We start from the raw sequence: 17338 nt of genomic DNA on the forward strand, positions 1-17338 counted from the left end.
TCCACTCGTTTCTTAAATAAAGTAGTAGACCACACGTATTGTCCTCCACATGGCTATTTCACTGAATATATGGTGGAGATGGCTCTGCAACACTCGTGGATTGCTTCCGTCTGTCTGCCGTGTCTCCTGCAGCCCTCGCTGGTGGGCGTGTCATCTCCGCTCGTGCTGTTTCCGTCAGTGCCACGATGGAGAGCTTTGTGCACATGTAATTTCCTATTTTGTTGAATGTATCCTTGATACAGTCCTAGAAGTGGGTGAATTCATATGCGATTTGCCAGATATTGCCAGATTCCCCTCCAGGGTGTGTTGTCCTGTCTGTATTCCAACCAGCAGTGCATGAGAGCACCTGTTTCCCCACAGCCTCGCCAGCAGACCGAGTTCTCAAACTTTGGAGTTTTTGTCAGTTTGTTAGCCGGGACTTGGTATTTCAGTGTAGTTTTAAGTTGCATTTCTTAGTTAAAAAATCAATTTTTATAAGAAAAATAAGACAATGGTACCAAAAAAATAAGTCACAACATGTTAGCACTCTACTTAAATGAAAAATACATGAAATCTGGCCAGGCGCAGTGGCTCACGCCTGTAATCCCAGCACTTTGGGAGGCCGGGGTGGGAGGATCGCTTGAGCCCAGGAGTTCAAGACCAGCCTGGGCAACATGACCAAACCCTGTCTCTACAAAATTAAAAAAAAAGAAAAGAAAATGAAATCTGGATTATTGAAAGAATGCATCTGTACAAGGGGAGGAAACTGAGACATGATAGTAAATGGCGGAGCCAGGACTCAGACCCACGCCATCTGGCTGGGTCTGTGCTCCTCACCCCTGTGCTTTCCTGCCTCCCAGAGTGGGCACACAGCAAGGGCAGGGTGTGGTGTAGCACGTGCATGCAGCTGAGTCAGAGGCCGGCTTTCCTCTCTAAAGCATCATGCAGACTGTTTTAAAATGACTACAGTGCCTTGGAGGGCATGTCGCATATTTTTAGTTTTTAGCAAACATTTATTGGTTATTCATTCATTTCGTCAATAAATATTTATTGAGCACCTACTGTAAGCCGGGGTATGATATTAGAAGCTGAGGATAAGTGGTGAATAAGTTGAAGCTAGTGTCCACTTCCAGGGCTGGCTTATCTTTCTACACGCTCAACAGAATGTTTTCGATAATTTCTTATTTTCTTTATAATTTTTTTAAGACAGATTCTCACTCTTGCCCTGCAGTGGTGTGATCATGATTCACTGCAGCCTCGACCTTCTGGGCTCAAGCGATCCTCCTGCCTCAGCCTCCAGAGTAGCTGGGACCATAGCCATGTGCCATCACACCCAGCTAATTTTTAAAAAAATCTTTTTTTGTAGAGACACGGTCTTGTCATGTTTCCCAGGCTGATCTCAAAATCTGGGACTCAAGTAATCCTCCAACCTTGGCCTCCCAAAGTGCTGGAATTACAGGTGTGAGCCACCGTGTCTGGCCTAATTTGTTAGTTCCATAGGAATTCAACAAATATTTAAATCCTCCTATATACAAGGCATTAACACATTATATAGTTCCCTAAGTACGTTAATTTTTTTTATTATTTCCCTGACTCTATTACCATTTGTTCTCAAGAGAAAAACTCCATGTCATTCATGTGTAGCTGTCCTGTGTATAGTACTGGTACTCTGACAGGAAGTGTTTATTTACTGTTCTGTAGTTGATATAATATGTATTATATTTTTATTGATGCACCTGGAAGTTATATGACATAAAATAATAAATCCAGTGTTTCTCTCATATCAAGTGGTTGTCTATGATTAAAGGGCTTCCTGATCAATAGCCAGGCAAAAATAGAATTTTCCTGCTGCTAGTGAAAATGCACTGTATGGAATTTTACTAAACATGAAAAAGTTAGTCATTTACATTTACTGTTCCAGAGTATGAAATGCTATTTTTCCATCCATGGTTTTTGAGGGGCCTTTTTTCCCATTTTAACTGTTGTTAAAAGTGTCATTACTTACCCCGTGACCTGTGTAATAACATATTTGAACACACAGGACACATCCGGATTTCAGACCTCGGTTTGGCCATGGAGATCCCAGAAGGACAGATGGTTCGAGGAAGAGTTGGAACAGTCGGCTACATGGGTTTGTGAGAGGCTTTCGGCGTCCTTGTCCTTTCTATCCGGGTGCCTGAGTGCCTCAGAGCACAGAGAAATCCACCCTGAATGGACCGGGGCCTCGGTTTGGACACACTAGTAGATGGCGCAGTGGTGTTTTGAATCTCTAACCTGTCAGAGTGTTAAGGCTGCTGGGGATGCTGTAGGCTGCCCTTGCCTTCTTACAGATGAGGGGTGAGGCCTGAGAGGTTGTGAGTCCTGAGGTCACTCAGCCAAGTGAGGGCAGAATCGGGATGACACTGCAGGTCTCCTCACTCTGCTAGTGTCCTCCCCTGTGCATGACGGCCTCTCGGAGCCTCAGGAAATCACCCCACTCTGGTTATTCCAAAGATCCGGGGGCAGTGCCAGCCAACCCCCAGGGGTGGCCTCTGAGGGCCTCGCAGAGTCCTGCGGGAAGACCCCAAGGTCTTGTGGCTTTCTGCTCTTGCGTCCTGTGGGGTTTTTCACTGCCCCCGGATAGATGGCAAGACATGACACTTGGGGCGCTCTGGGCATGGCTCTGTGTGTCTGGAGGGAGGTGGAGCCTCCCCTTCAGGAGGTGGAGCCTTCCCTAGACCACCATTTCCCTTGTGAATCATACAAATGTTTAAAAATATTAGCTTTATTGGGATATAATTCATATATCATCAAGTCCACCAGTTTGAAGTGTGTAATACAACGGATTTTAGTATTTTCACAGAGTCATGCAACCATCACCACCATCTAATTTCAGAACTTTTTTTTTTTTTTTTGAGACGGAGTCTCAGTCTGTCGCCCAGGCTAGAGTGCAGTGGCGTGATCTTGGCTCACTGCAACATCCACCTCCCAGGCACAAGCGATTCTCCTGCCTCAGCTTCCTGAGCATCTGGGACTACAGGTGCCTGCCGCCACACCCGGCTAATTTTTGTATTTTTAGTAGAGACGGGGGTTTCACCATGTTGTCCAGGTTGGTCTCGAACTCCTCACCTCAGGCGATCTGCCTGCCTCGGCCTCCCAAAATGCTGGGATTATAGGTGTGAACCACCGCTCCCAGCCTTAACATAACGTTTTTAAGGTTCGTCCATGTTGTCACACACATTGAATGTATACTGTATTATTGGAAATTATTAAAAAATTTAAAATCAAAATTTAACTTAATTTCTATTTCCTGTATTTGTTGTGTAGCACCTGAAGTTGTCAATAATGAAAAGTATACGTTTAGTCCCGATTGGTGGGGACTTGGCTGTCTGATCTATGAAATGATTCAGGGACATTCCCCATTCAAAAAATTCAAAGAGAAAGTCAAACGGGAGGAGGTTGATCAAAGAATCAAGAATGATACTGAGGAGTATTCTGAGAAGTTTTCAGAGGATGCCAAATCTATCTGCAGGATGGTAAGTCAGGCTCTGTAGAGGCTGGGAAATGGCACTTCTCACTCATTCTAGTTGTTTTCACTGGCAGCTATAACAAAAAGAGTTGGTCTGTCATCTTCAGCAAGCCCTGGCCACTCACCTCCCAGGCCCTGCCCCCGCCCCTGCAGCCCAGCAGGGAGGACATGCGTATTCAGGAGGCTCAGGTCCACCTGTCTCTTGGCCCAGCAGGGAGGACACGCGTGTTCAGGAGGCTCAGGTCCACCTGCCTCCTGGCCCAGCAGGGAGGACACGTGTGCTCAGGAGGCTCACGTCTACCTGCCTCCTTCCCCATGCTCCTGCCACTGGAATTTCATCAGACAAAAAGAGCCAGTGAGAAAAGTTTCCAGACGTGATCTGGAAATGACTTAATTGGGTTTTGATTAGAGCAAAACAGAGTAAAATTCATGGTTTGTTTTCTCAAACGATGCTACTGAAAGGGAAGAGTGGTACCAAGGCTATTAATTCAGTTTTCAGAAAACAGCCGAGCCTTGTTTCATTGACCAATTTTATATAAAGTTAGACATAAAACCAATCTTTCATGTATTTTGAGATGGTAAGGGTTTAGCCACCTGCCAGGGATTGTAGTCCCAGAGACACTCTGACCTGAGGGCCTTCTGTGTGCCTGGCTCTGGGCCTGGTGCTGGACAGACAATTCCTTAACTGTGCTAATAGCCTCTGAGGCTGACAGTGGCACCCGCGAGTCACAGCAAGGAGATGAGCCCCAAGCGGTAGAGACCTGGCCCTGGTCCCAGAATGAGCAAGTGGCTGTCAGGGACTGGACTGTGCCTCTGGGACTGGACTGTGTTACCACCCCTCACTGCCCAGATACTCAATCAGTGAGGGAAACTCTCTTTGTTACTTACTTTAAACCAGCATTTTTTGAGCACATTTTTTTTTCATTTATTTTCATTCAACAAGGATTTATTGAGCATCTTGTATGCTCCAGGCACCGTCCTAGGCATTGGGGGAAACAGCAGCAAATAGAACAGAAGTCCCCGCCCTCCCAGCGAGAATTGACAGGAAACAGAACAAATGCATAGACGTGTGGGCTGTGGGGAGGACCCGCACTCTGGAGGACGGGGAACTGCCTGGAGGGGCGGCAGGCTCTGGGGGAGAAAGGGGGTCAGCCTGCTGCGCAGAGCAGACAGAGGTTGTCTGCAACAGCAAGGCCACAGTGGCAGGCTGCTGGCAAGAGCAGGAGGGGGTTAGAGGGGGACGGGACAGAGAGCAGGAAGCCCAGGCCATGCTGAACCACCTGTCACCTGTCATTGTCATCATTATCAAGCCTTGAGTGTTGCTTCCTCTGATGGCCATGAAGCCATCGCAGGGCTCTGTGAAGAGTGATGTGATGAGACTGGGCTTGCCGGCCGCTGGGAGAGAATGAATGGACAAGGAGGAGGAAGGCCATTGGGGGCTTTGCAGCGATTCAGGTGAGAGTAAAGGTGACGCAGACCTCGGTGGTGGCAGAGCAGGTGTGAGAAGTGATGGCAGATGACTGCTGTCAGATTCAGGATGGATCCTGAAGGCAGGTGGTGGAGAAGACTTCAGGCTGACTCCAAGATGGGCTGGAGGGAAGGGGGCACTCGCTGGAGCCAAGTCCTTGCAGTGGGGAGGACAGCAGCCAGCGCACGGGGAGTGTGTGGGCAGTGACCAGAGAGGAGGCAGAGTCTGTGGCCAGTGCAGCACAGCTGGGGAGATGTGACCAGGGCTGTGAACGGTCTCTTATGGAGCTTCTTTTTCTCAGATGGTCAGCCCCCAGTGGGGAGCAAAGGTGGGAGGCGGGTGTGAGGAAAGGGGACGCTTGAAGGCCTGGAAAACAGGGGTTTCCTCAACAGCATCAAGAGCCCATGCAGACCTGAAGGGAGGGGAGTGGCCATGGTTGTGTGCTGGGCTCCTGCCACACCTGGACGGCGCAGGCTCAGAGCCAGCAGGGAGCTGCACTCGCCCAGCTCTGGTTTGTCCAGCAGCTAGAGAGAGGCGGGGGAGCCGGGCTGCATGCCAGGGAGTGACTAGAGGACAGACCATGGGCTCGACACTGGCTCCAGTGGATGAGGAAAGGGACACAGGGAACGGCAGGTTCAACAGAGGATAGGCAAAGCCTGGTCCAAGTTGGGAGTCCAGGCACCTCCAGGCCAGAGTTAGAAAGACGAGAGGGACGCTCAGAGAGGAAGCTGCTTGGAGTGGAGCTGACAGAGTGCTTGCTGGCCAAGAGTCTGGGGTGTGAGCAGGGAGCGAGTGGCTGGGGGTCACTGTGGGGATGAGGATGCAGTCACTGCAGAAGAGAAGGCCACAGGACCAAGCAGCCAGGCATAGGCCCCTGCCTGGGTGTGGGCATTCCTAGCAGCTGTGCCTGGGTAACTGACGTGGGCTGGCCGTGGCTGGAGAGGAATTATTCTGATGTCCTTTTCATGTGTTTCCATATATGAAGCCATGGGTGCTACAGGCTCGTCCCGGAGCCAGGGGTTAGCCGGGAGTTCTCCCGGCTAGCTCACTCTGCTTAGAGCTGACTGTTAAATAATGGAGTCTTCCTCCCACAGGACACTGACAGGGCTGCAAGAATGTATGAATATGTACCAGAAATGGAGTCTGCCCCTAAGAGCTCACAGTTTAATGTTACGCCTAAAACAAACACAGAAATGACTGCAGTGAAAAAGCAGAATGGGCCGGGTGCGGTGGCTCATGCCTATAATCCCAGCACTTTGGGAGGCCAAGGCAGGTGGATCACGAGGTCAGGAGTTTGAGACCAGCCTGGCCAAGATCTCTACTAAAAAAAAAAAAAAAAAAAAAAAGCCAGGTGCAGTGGTGGGCGCCTATAATCCCAGGTACTCGGGAGGCTGAGGCAGGAGAATTGCTTGAACTCAGGAGGCAGAGTTTGCAGTGAGCCAAGATTGCGCCACTGCACTCCAGCCTGACGACAGAGCATGACTCCGTCTCAAAAAAAAAGAAAGAAAAAAGAAAAGAAAAAGCAGAATGCATACTTGTTCTGCTAGGCTCAGGGAGGAGAAAAAAATAAAGCAGGATGCAATGGGTGTCATAAGTGGATAGAAACAAAGGCTCTGGGGTTTTCAGGATGAAATCCGTGGTGTTGGAGGCGCTGGGAAAGGAGGTGTCTGAGTGACGGCTGTGTGTGAGAAGCTCTAGCTTTGAAGTTAGGGCCAGGTGAGTCTCAGCTCCCATTACAGGATCATCTCTCCCAGCTCAGTTTCTCATTTATGAAATGTAGATGAGAGTAGCTTTTACTTTATAGGATTGTTGGGAGGATAAAATGAAATAATACATGTAAAATGTTTAGTAGCAAATAATCCTCCATAATTACTAAGAGGAGAAGCAGTTCGTTCTTAAAGAATGGGTTCTATGGGTTAATGACGTCACACAGCAACTGCTGGCAGCTGGACCTGAGCCCAGCTTTTAGACCAAGCCCCTCTCCTCTGCTCTGTGCTGCCTGGTCAGGCCATCTGTCTTAGTTCCTTCGGGCTGATATGACAGAATCCCTTAGACTGAGTAATTTATCAACAGCAGGAGTTTATTTTCTCAGTCAGGAGGCTGGAAGTCCTAGATCAAGATGCCTGCAGATTTGGTGTTGGTGAGGGCTGCTCTCTGCTTCAAAGATGGAGCTTGGCTGGACATGGTGGCTCATACCTGTAATCTTAGCACTTTGGGAGGCTGAGGTGGGAGATCACTTGAGCCAAGGAGCTAGAGACCAGCCTGGGTAACACAGTGAGATGCCGTCTATATTTAAAAAAAAAAAGAAAGAAAGAAAGATAGAGCCTTCTCACTGCACCCTCACAGGGCAGAGGACAAACCAGCTCCCTGGGGCCCCTTTTCTAATGGCACGAATCCCATTCACGAGGGCAGAGCCTTCATGACCTCATCACCTCCAAAAGTCCCACCTGTCAATACCATTGCATTGGGGATTAAGTTTCAGCTTACAGATTTGTGGGGGACACACACATTCAGACCATCCTGGCCCTTAATGGGAGTGGAGTATGCTGGCAGCAAGCTCAACCATGGGGCTGTGGAGTCCCTGAGATGCAGAAATGGTATTCGCATTACATTTAATTTTCAGATCTGTTTTATTTATTTATTTATTTATTTATTTATTTATTTATTTATTTATTGTTGTTTCTTTGAGATGGAGTCTCAAGAAACAGATCTGGCCCAGGTTGGAGTGCAGTGGTGCGACCTCAGCTCACTGCAGCATCCGTCTCCCGGTTCAAGGGATTCTCCTGCCTCAGCCTCCCAAGTAGCTGGGACTACAGGCATGTGCTACCACGCCCGGCTAATTTTTGTATTTTTAGTAGAGACCGGGTTTCACCATGTTGGCCAAGATGGTCTTGATCTCCTGACCTCGTGATCCACCCACCTCGGCCTCCCAAAGGGCTGGGATTACGGGCATGAGCCACTGCGCCTGGCCTTCAGATCTGCTTTAAATTAACAAAGCATGCAAAGAGTAAACACACTGAGCAACTGTTACTGAGCGCCTGCTCTGGCTAGGTGCTGGGGTAACACCGTGGGCAAGAGTCACACAGCCCTAGCTTCAGGAAGCTTTGAGTCTAGCAGGACAGCCTGGCAATAATGGTGCATCCAAATGACTCATTCTCTGCAAGAAATACTTGTCATCAAGGAGAGGTGGAGGATGCCCTCAGGCTGTGGCATAAAAAGTTGGGGAGCCTAATCTAGTGCAGGGATGGGGGCCAGAAAGCTACAACCTGAAGAATTTAGCAGGAGTCAGCGAGCCAAAGAGCTTTGTAGACACAGCCCTGGAGCAGGCACAGCCTAGCAAGGAGCTGAGAGCGGTGGGAGATAGAAGCGGAGACCAGAATGCTTTCTGGTCTTTGGGACTTTGAGTTGGCCAGGGATCAGCATACTTTTCTGTAAGGCAAGATGGTAAACAGCGTCTAGACTTTGCAGGTCTATTACAGCGATTCAGCTCTGCCGCTATAGTGCAAAAGGGTGGTACTGACAAAGCCTTGTTTACAAAACCAGGCAGCTGGTGCCTGTGGTGGCTGGACTGTGGTTTCCCAAGCCCAGGTCTAGGTCACATTTCAGGGGTCCAGGTCTTTCACGTGTTGCTTTTGAGCACAGCCCTGCTTTTTCTGATTGATAAGAATTGCGGAGGAAGGCTTATGTGACTTTGTAATGATTGTAAATATGTATGTAAGGAATACTTTCTAAAGAGATACTTTCTGGTAATTTTAAGAATATACTAGAATACCAACATATTAAGAATATATTTTTAGAACTAGGTTTACTAAATGGCTGTCTCATATGAGGTCCTTAGTGGTTATTTCTGAAATTCACAACAGTTTCTGTTTCCTCTTTAAAAATCCCCAAATTTTTATGATTAATTTTTTAACTTAAGGAATAACATAGCCAACCCCTTATTTATTGAGAGCTCAAAGGCAAAACCTTCGCCCCCTCCTTCATAAAGCATCCATAATTTAATGAGTAAAGTCTGAGTTCCTGAGGTCTGGTTGATGCTTTGAAATTATTTGTTAGATGCGGCCGGGCGTGGTGGCTCATGCCTGTAATCCCAGCACTTTGGGAGGCCAAGGCGGGCGGATCACAAGGTCAGGAGATTGAGACCACGGTGAAACCCCGTCTCTACTAAAAATACAAAAAATTAGCCGGGCGTGGTGGCGGGTGCCTGTAGTCCCAGCTACTGTGGAGGCTGAGGCAGGAGAATGGCGTGAACCTGGGAGGCAGAGCTTGCAGTGAGCCGATATCATGCCACTGCACTCCAGTCTGGGTGACAGAGCAAGACTCCATCTCAAAACAAAAAAAAAAAAAAAAAGAAAAAAAAGAAATTATTTGTTAGATGCACCTGCTCTTTGCCCTCCCGAGTCCTTTGGTTATTATTATGGAGGGGAGTTTTGAGTTTTCATTTTTATCCAGAGGCTTAAGTGGGTTCCATTTCTGCCTCTTGCAGTTACTCACCAAGAATCCAAGCGAGCGGCTGGGCTGCAGGGGCGAGGGAGCGGCTGGGGTGAAGCAGCACCCTGTGTTCAAGGACATCAACTTCAGGAGGCTGGAGGCAAACATGCTGGAGCCCCCTTTCTGTCCTGATGTAAGTGCATTGCCAGCACGAGCAGAGCCCTAGGAGCAGTGATCTGCACAGCACGGTTTTTCTCTTTTTTCAAAAATAGAGATGGGGGGTCTCACTATGTTGCCCAGGCTGGTCTTGCACTCCTGGCCTCAAGTGGTCCTCCGCCTTGGCCTCCCAGAGTGCTGAGATTATAGGCATGAGCCACTGTGCCCGGCTGCAACACAGTTTTTTGTTTTTTTGTTTTTTATTACAACAGATACAGAATCACCAGGTGCAGTTAGCATGTGGCTTTTGCTCATGGTGCCTGTCCTACCTGGTTCTTCTTCCCTCCCCTGTCACCCCAGTGTCCTTTGGCCACTCACTGGGCCCCTCACAGACCTCAGCGGTGCTCTGGCTCCCTGCCTGGTGTCACTGTCAGCCTCACTGCTGGTGGAGCCCCCCAAGTAGCTGAGACCCCAGCCACACGCCACCCAGCTCATTTTTACTTTTTTTCTAGAGACGGGGGTCTCCCTATGTTGCCCAGGCTACTTTTGAACTCCTGGCCCCAAGTGATCCTCCTGCCTTGACCTCCCAAAATGCTGGGATTACAGGCATGAGCCACTATGCCTGGCCACCCATGTCCCCTTTCTGGTCTCAGGGCTGGCTTTCTCTCTCATTCCTGTGTTTCCCACAGCCGTGAGGCCCTGCTTCCTTTGTCTGGAATGCGTGTCCCCACTCTGCTTCTCATGAGGTCCTGGGACTGTGGCCTGGCCCCGTACTGAGGACCCTGAAGTGGTCACTGTGCCTCCTTGTGAGCATGCTGTTGGGACACCTTCCTTTGGACTGTCCCCGAGGGGTGGGGCCTGCCAGTCCACTTCTGCCTCCCCACCTAGAGGGGATGAATGAGTGAAGAGCAGCTACTCTAACAGCAGTGCTGACTGTGGCCTTTGGAGCCACCGCTTTACTGAAACACTCACTGTAGTGCACAAGTCCTGGGTGAAAAGTTTCTCAGAACTGCGGCTGCCTCCGGCATGAGCACATGAGGGTCCCACAGCTGCCGACTTCCGTGCTTTTTGTTCCTTTGCCCTGAAAGTACAAGGAACTGTACTGGCGGCAGGTGGAGACCCAGGCCTTGGCACTCCCTCCTGCCTGGCTGACCCTCTGCCTCTGAGGACAGCAGTGCCAGGATGGGAGCTGCAGGCCTGGGCTCCTGTCCCAGAGGAGGGACCTGCTGATTCAGGGAGCTGAGCAGAGGGATGAGACCCCTTGCAGCCTTGGAGACCACTCAGTGGACCTGGAGGAAGATGGGAAGTGGGAGCTGCTGCTGTTCCTCAGGTTTTCTCCGGGTGCTTTGCCAGGAGCACACCAAGAGTTGGAGGCAGGGGTGAGAATTGTCACTAAGGGATCCCACCGCTGGTGGCCTCTATCCCTGTTCACACTTCTCCAGTTCTGTGCTGCATCTTCTAATACGTGCAGTCCACCCTGCCCTGCATCCCTGGCCTTTGTATGCAATACATTTTCCACTACGGAAAGGAGAAGGGCATGGCCTCAGGAGGGGGGTGTGTGTGTGTGTGTGTGTGTGTGTGTGTGTGTGTGTGTGTGTGTGAGAAAGAGGGAGAGAGCCAGAGCACGCAAGGGACCTGGCACAGACAGTACCCACAAGATTGGTGACACTAAAAGCTGGCGAACCACTTCTTCAGAGGACACATTTCTGTGATTTAGAAAATGCCTCAAGTGAGAGAGGGGCCTGGCACAGAAATGGAGAGAGGGAGAGTGGCGGTGTTTATGCGTCAGTTTGCTGGGCATTTCGTTCTTGGGAACTGAGGGAGCTGAGAATTGCTGTAATGATCTCAGAGGCTGCCTCTGTTCTTGCTGCACAGCCTCATGCCGTTTACTGTAAGGACGTCCTGGATATTGAGCAGTTCTCGGCGGTGAAAGGGATCTACCTGGACACCGCAGATGAAGACTTCTATGCTCAGTTTGCTACAGGGTGTGTCTCCATCCCCTGGCAGAATGAGGTACTGCCCTTCCAGCACAGCCGCTTTATGTTAGTTCCAGCAGTGACCCAGGGAAAAGGGGGGGTGTGTGTGTGTGTGTGTGTCTGTGTGTCTGTGTGTATTTGGGAGATAAAATTATATAAGACGCCTGGGCGCAGTGGCTCACACCTGTAATCCCAGCACTTCGGGAGGCTGAAGCAGGTGGATCACAAGGTCAGGAGTTCGAGATCAGCCTGGCTAACATAGTGAAACCCCGTCTCTACTAAAAACAAAAAAATCAACCAGGCATGGTGGCAGGTACCTGTAGTCCCAGCCAGTCAGGATGCTGAGGCAGGAGAGTTGCTTGAACCTGGGAGGCGGAGGTTACAGTGAGCTGAAATTGCGCCACTGCACTCCACCTTGGGTAACAGAGTGAGACTTTGTCTCACCAAAAAAAAAAAAAAAAAAAAGATTGTGTAAGACTTTTGACCACAGGACTAGACCATGGGCAAGCCAAGGACCATACCAGCAGCTGTCCAGAAGCACAGCAGCTGTCCCTGGTCCCAATGCCAGGAAGTGGACAGGAGGTAGCTGTTTTGGGTCTGATGGGAGCTTGCCCGCCACCCCTGAGCCCCACTCCCTAAGCAGGGCTGGCTGGCAGCCAGGGTTCCCATGGTAGTTCCCTCCTTTGGGGGTACACTCAGAGACAAGGGGAGAGGAGACCACGTTACTTATTCCAAGAAGAGGTCAGGAAGCAGGGAAGGAGGAACCCAGGAAAGGGGCCCCACAGTGGGTGCAGGAGCTCTGAGGTGCCCCGCACGGGGCTGGGCAGGAGCTGCTGGTGCTGGGAGACACCCACTGACCTGGAAGCTTCTCTGCGGCTTCTCTGTCCTGTTCCTCTGTGCATGCAGATGATCGAATCTGGGTGTTTCAAAGACATCAACAAAAGTGAAAGTGAGGAAGCTTTGCCATTAGATCTAGACAAGAACATACATACCCCGGTTTCCAGACCAAACAGAGGCTTCTTCTATAGACTCTTCAGAAGAGGGGTAAAAACACTTAAAAACTAATATGTGTATGTGAAAAGAAAAACACACTGACTACCAAGGTGAAAACATCGTACTTTTTCTGTTTGCAATGGCTCCTACAAGCAGTTTTATACAGTTTGAGAGCCACGTGGTGCTAGGTAGAGGCGAGCCAGAACAATGAGAACATCCTCGCAATGAGGTTTGTTGCTGGGATGAAGACTGTTCTGATCCAAAACAGGACTGCCTTCCAACATTCACAAACAGGTTCCCGTATCAATGACAAAATAGTTGACACTGGGCTCAGAAATCGGCATCTTGTGGAACCTTCGTCAGATGGCACCCATGCATGCATCTCTCCCTGCTCTGGCTCTTAGACTCTCACCTCCTTCGCCCGCTGCACAGGGAAAGCGGATTCTTTTTTGAAAATGGAATCCTGGCCGGGCGCGGTGGCTCACGCCTGTAATCCCAGCACTTTGGGAGGCTGCGGCAGGTGGATCACCTGAGGTCAGGAGTTTGAGACCAGCCTGGCCAACATGGCGAAACCCCATTTCTACTAAAAATACAAAACTTAGCTGGGCGTGGTGGCGCATGCCTGTGGTCCCAGCTACTTGGGAGGCTGAGGCAGGAGAATCGCGTGAACCCAGGAGGTGGAGGGTGCAGTGAGCCGAGATTGCGCCATTGCACTCCAGCCTGGGTGACAAGAGTGAAACTCCGTCTCAAAAAAAAAAAAAAAAAGGAAAAGAAAAATAAGCCTTAGGTGGCAAATATCTCAAAGTGGCATTTCCCATGGCTACCTTGCCTCTGAGAACTAAGGGTTAGGTGTGAACTAACAAAATGGCTCTCCCGACCCTCGATGTGTAGCCAGCCCTGCACGGAAATAAATGCTCTCCCTGCGCACCGGTCCCAGTGTCCACACTTGGAGATGGAACCCAGGTTCCCATGTTTTGGGGAAAACCTGCCGTTGAGAGAATCTGATTGCGCAGAGTGAAGCCCATTCTCCCCACACTGCTTGTTAGTGAGGCAGCCAGAGACCCTGTGACATTCATGCCTCAGCCATGGTAAATGCAGAACTCACCTCCTGCATTTCCTACGTATGTGAGCTAAGCATCTACCACATCACGAAGTAAATAAGGAGAACATTTTTCAGGTTTTTGCCTGCCTTAAGATTAGCACCCCCCTGGCCGGGCACGGTGGCTCACGCCTGTAATCTCAGCACTTTGGGAGGCTGAGGTGGGAGGATCACTTGAGATCAGGAGTTCGAGAGCAGCCTGGCCAACATGGTGAAACCCCGTCTCTACTAAAAATACAAAAATTAGCAGGGTGTGGTGGCGTGTGCCTGTGGTCCTAGCTACTCAGGAGGCTGAGGAAGGAGAATTGCTGGAACCTGGAAGGCAGAGGTTGTAGTGATCTGAGATCCTGCCATTGCACTCCAGCCTGGGTGACAGAGTGAGACTATGTCTTAAAAAAAAAAAAAAAAAAAAAAAAAAAAAGCACACCCCCCCTCAAAAGTTTGTAAATGGTTGTCTACACTTAAGGAAAGTGAAACCTTCGCATCAGCTGTGTGCCTGAGGCTGCCGCTGTGTGTTGTAGGGCTGCCTGACCATGGTCCCCAGTGAGAAGGAAGTGGAACCCAAGCAATGCTGAGCATCCCGGTGCAGACCACAGAGCAGACCCTGGCGCCAGGAAGGAGCATGTGTTAGCGTCTTGTCCCACCTGGAATTGTAAGAAATACATCTAAATAAAACATGCCTTGGGAGTGTACAGATCTTTCTGCACTAATACCTGAGTTGTCTTTTCACTAAAGCTGGATTGAAGAAAAAGCCCCAAGAGTACCCCAGACACGCCCAGGTGTGGGCGCCTTGCGCGCTGGGGTGCCCAGGTGTGGGCGCTTTGCGTGCTGGGTACGAGCTTTCCCTGCACCCAGAGAGAGGCCAGCGGGGGTTTGGGAATGGATGACCCAGCACTGCAGTGCCCCGCGCCACCCCCAGACTTGGTCTCAACACTCGGCCAGAGATGTGGTGGTCCAGAAAGAGAGGGGGCGGCCGGGCCTCCCTTTCCCCAAGGCCTGGGTGTCAGACAGTCCGAGCCCGTTGGCATTCCTGCATCTCCCAATGGCTGTCCCGTTGCCTTGTGCCCCTCACCGAGATTCCTGAGGTTTGTGTTTGTGGCCAGTTTTTATTTTCTCCGAGCATATCAACCTGCCCTTGAAAGGGGCGGCTCCCCATGGCCCTGCAGTCAGGGCCTGGCGGCCAGGGCTCTAGCAGGTGCGTCTGGCATGTGGTGACAGCCTCCACCGTGGGAGTCCACGTCAGGGCCCCCGAGAGGCTGGTGCTGTGTCAGGGATGAGGAGCCCGCCCTCCTGGGCTTTAGTGGCGCTTAGGAATCTGGGAGCTTCCCGTGGAGGTTAAGGGTGCTGAAACTGCACAAGTTGATAACTCACAGCAGTGCGTGGTGACTCTCTTCAACTGGAGTGCTAACCTGCGGGGAGACGTGGCTTTGTGCGCTTGGTGAACCCCCACGCCAGAGCGTAGCGGAAGCGTGTGGACCGGCACTGAAGCCCCGCGGAGGCACCAGTGCGTGTGCGAGGACATAAAGATTTTCCGGGGGGCGACGTTGGAGCTGGGCGGGGAGAGAACAGGAGGGACAGGGAGGGCTGAGGCCCCAGAGCTGGCTCTGCTGAGGGCCCTCGCTGAGTCGGCGATGGTGACGGCCTTGAAGCTGCGCCCAGATCCTTGCTGAAGGTGCGGAACTTGGGCCTTTCTCCTGAACTGTGCTTAGGGGGATGGGCCGGCCTGGCGCTGGCTGGGGCTTCCGCAGAGCAGGGCAGCATTTGACATGGGGAGGAGCTGACGGGGACACCAGCCAGGTGCCTTCACCTTCGCCCCATCCTTTCTCCACTGCTGTCATGGCTGCCTGGAGCCTGCAGCCGGGATCTTTGTGCTGCCTGCTGCGTGAGAAGCCAAGGCATAGGCCTCGGTGACTTTAAACCAGACAGTGACACATCCGACAGCTGAGTGCAGGAGAGGAACCACAGTGCCTGAGGGACACAGCGCTCCCTGGGCCGCTTTCACAAGAGCAGCAGAAGCGACCAGGCTTCCAGGCAGACGTTTCGCTTGCATCGGGGTGTGGGGAAAATCAGCTTCCGCAGGTGCCCACTGCCGGCTCCAGCAGGGGCACTGAGGCCCGTCCTGGGAGAAAAACACCAGCGGGGATGTCACAATGAGGTTGGGAGCCTTCTTTGTACGAGGGGAAGGGGAAGGGGACGTTATCTTGGGGACTTGGGGTCTTTATTCTTTGGGGGAATGGAAATAGCTTTGCTTTTCTTCTGATTGAGGCAAAACTCATTAAAGAGTAAGGCTTTTTGGAAGCAGGTGACAGCGGTGGGGCTCTGGACCCTTCTCTGTGCCTCACTGTCCTCAGCTGCAGAATGAAGATGGCAGGAGTTGATGTCCCTGGGATGCTGAGAGCAGGTTTCAGAGTCTGTAAAGCATGTAGCACAGTGTTGAATACATGGTCACCATTCAGTAACTATGCCAATAATCGTGGAAAAATAATACATGCTCATTGTAGAAAATACAGGAAAACATGCAGAGAAGAAAAATCACCACTATTCCACCCCCACCCCCATTTCCACTCTGAGTCTTTCCAGGAGTTCTTCCATCAGTGTAGACAAAGTCCACAGCAGAATCACAGTGTAGACGACTCTGCTGGGGTCTGGGGACCTGGCTGGGCTGAGGACCTGACTTCCTTGCCAGCCACAGGGCCTCTGTAAAGGCCTGACTCGCGCAGGTGTCGAAGTTTAGGGACACCTGCCTATCAGAGGCGTTTGAACCAGAGCAACTCCATCTTGAATGGGGGCTGAGTAAAATGAGGCTGAGACCTGCTGGGCCGCATTCCCAGGAGGTTAGGCATTCTTAGTTACAGGATGAGATAGGAGGTTGGCACAAGATACAGGTCCCAAAGAGCTTGCTGATAAAACAGACTGTTTTAAAGAAGCCGGGGCTAGGCGCGGTGGTTCATGCCTGTAATCCCAGCACTTTGGGAGGCTGAGGCAGGTGGATCACTTGAGGTCAGGAGTTAGAGACCACCCTGGCCAAAATAGTGAACCCCGTCTCTAATACAAAAATTAGCCAGGTGCAGTGATGGATGCCTGTGGTCCCAGCTACTTGGGAGGCTGAGGCAGGAGAATCTCTTGAACCCAGGAGGCAGAGGCTGCAGTGAGCCGAGACCTGGGCAATAGAGCAAGACATCGTCTCAAAAAAAATAATAAAATAAAGAAGTAAATAAAGAAGCTGGGAAACCAACCAAAACCAAGATGGTGATGACAGTGACCTCTGGTCATCCTCACAGCTCATTACATGCTAATTATAATGCATTAACATGCCAAAAGACACTCCCACCAGCGCCATGACAGTTTACAGATGCCATGGCAACATCTGAAAGCTACCCTATATGTTCTAAAAAGGGGAGGAACTCTCAGTTCTGGGAATTGCCCACTCCTTTCCCGGAAATCTCATGAATAATCCACCCCTTGTTTAGCATATAATCAAGAAATAACCATAAAAATGGGCAGCCAGCAGCCCTCTAGGCTGCTCTGCCTACCGAGTAGCCATTCTTTATTCTTTTACTTTCTCAATAAACTTGCTTTCCCTTTATGGATTTGCCTTGAATTGTTTCTTGAGCGAGATCCAAGTACCCTCTTTTGGGGTCTGGATCGGGACCCCTGTCCAGTAGCACTCCCTCCATCTTGCCTGCTGAGGAGGAAACCAGACCGGGGAACCGACCAGGGTTGCAGGG

At 50.7% G+C, this 17338-nt stretch overlaps 1 protein-coding gene and 1 long non-coding RNA gene across 30 annotated transcripts in view; one reads left to right on the top strand and one right to left on the bottom strand.

Annotated features, from left to right (window-relative positions):
* Nucleotides 1-14306, top strand: part of GRK4 (G protein-coupled receptor kinase 4) — an 80154-nt gene extending 65848 nt beyond the window's left edge. For 19 of the 29 annotated variants that reach the window (XM_063723281.1, XM_063723282.1, XM_054554949.2 and 16 more), the window contains 6 exons: nt 2021-2110; nt 3286-3494; nt 9442-9579; nt 11418-11555; nt 12425-12562; nt 14132-14306. In XM_063723281.1, the coding sequence (XP_063579351.1) occupies nt 2021-2110; nt 3286-3494; nt 9442-9579; nt 11418-11555; nt 12425-12562; nt 14132-14185 (767 nt within the window). In that variant the 3' untranslated portion in view covers nt 14186-14306. The remainder of the gene's footprint in view (nt 1-2020; nt 2111-3285; nt 3495-9441; nt 9580-11417; nt 11556-12424; nt 12563-14131) is intronic. The other 10 variants (XM_054554956.2, XM_063723285.1, XM_054554942.2 and 7 more) reach the window with 7 other exon arrangements.
* LOC129059227 (uncharacterized) lies at nt 9271-12467 on the bottom strand. Its single transcript, XR_008524957.2, has 4 exons — nt 12377-12467; nt 11836-11883; nt 10515-10623; nt 9271-9772 (listed from the first exon to the last, which is right to left on the bottom strand). It is a non-coding gene; the product is annotated as an uncharacterized LOC129059227 (long non-coding RNA).
* Nucleotides 14307-17338: the final 3032 nt, after the last annotated feature.

The sequence above is a fragment of the Pongo abelii genome, chromosome 3, assembly GCF_028885655.2.
Source record: "Pongo abelii isolate AG06213 chromosome 3, NHGRI_mPonAbe1-v2.0_pri, whole genome shotgun sequence".
NCBI classification, from domain to species: Eukaryota; Metazoa; Chordata; class Mammalia; order Primates; family Hominidae; genus Pongo; species Pongo abelii.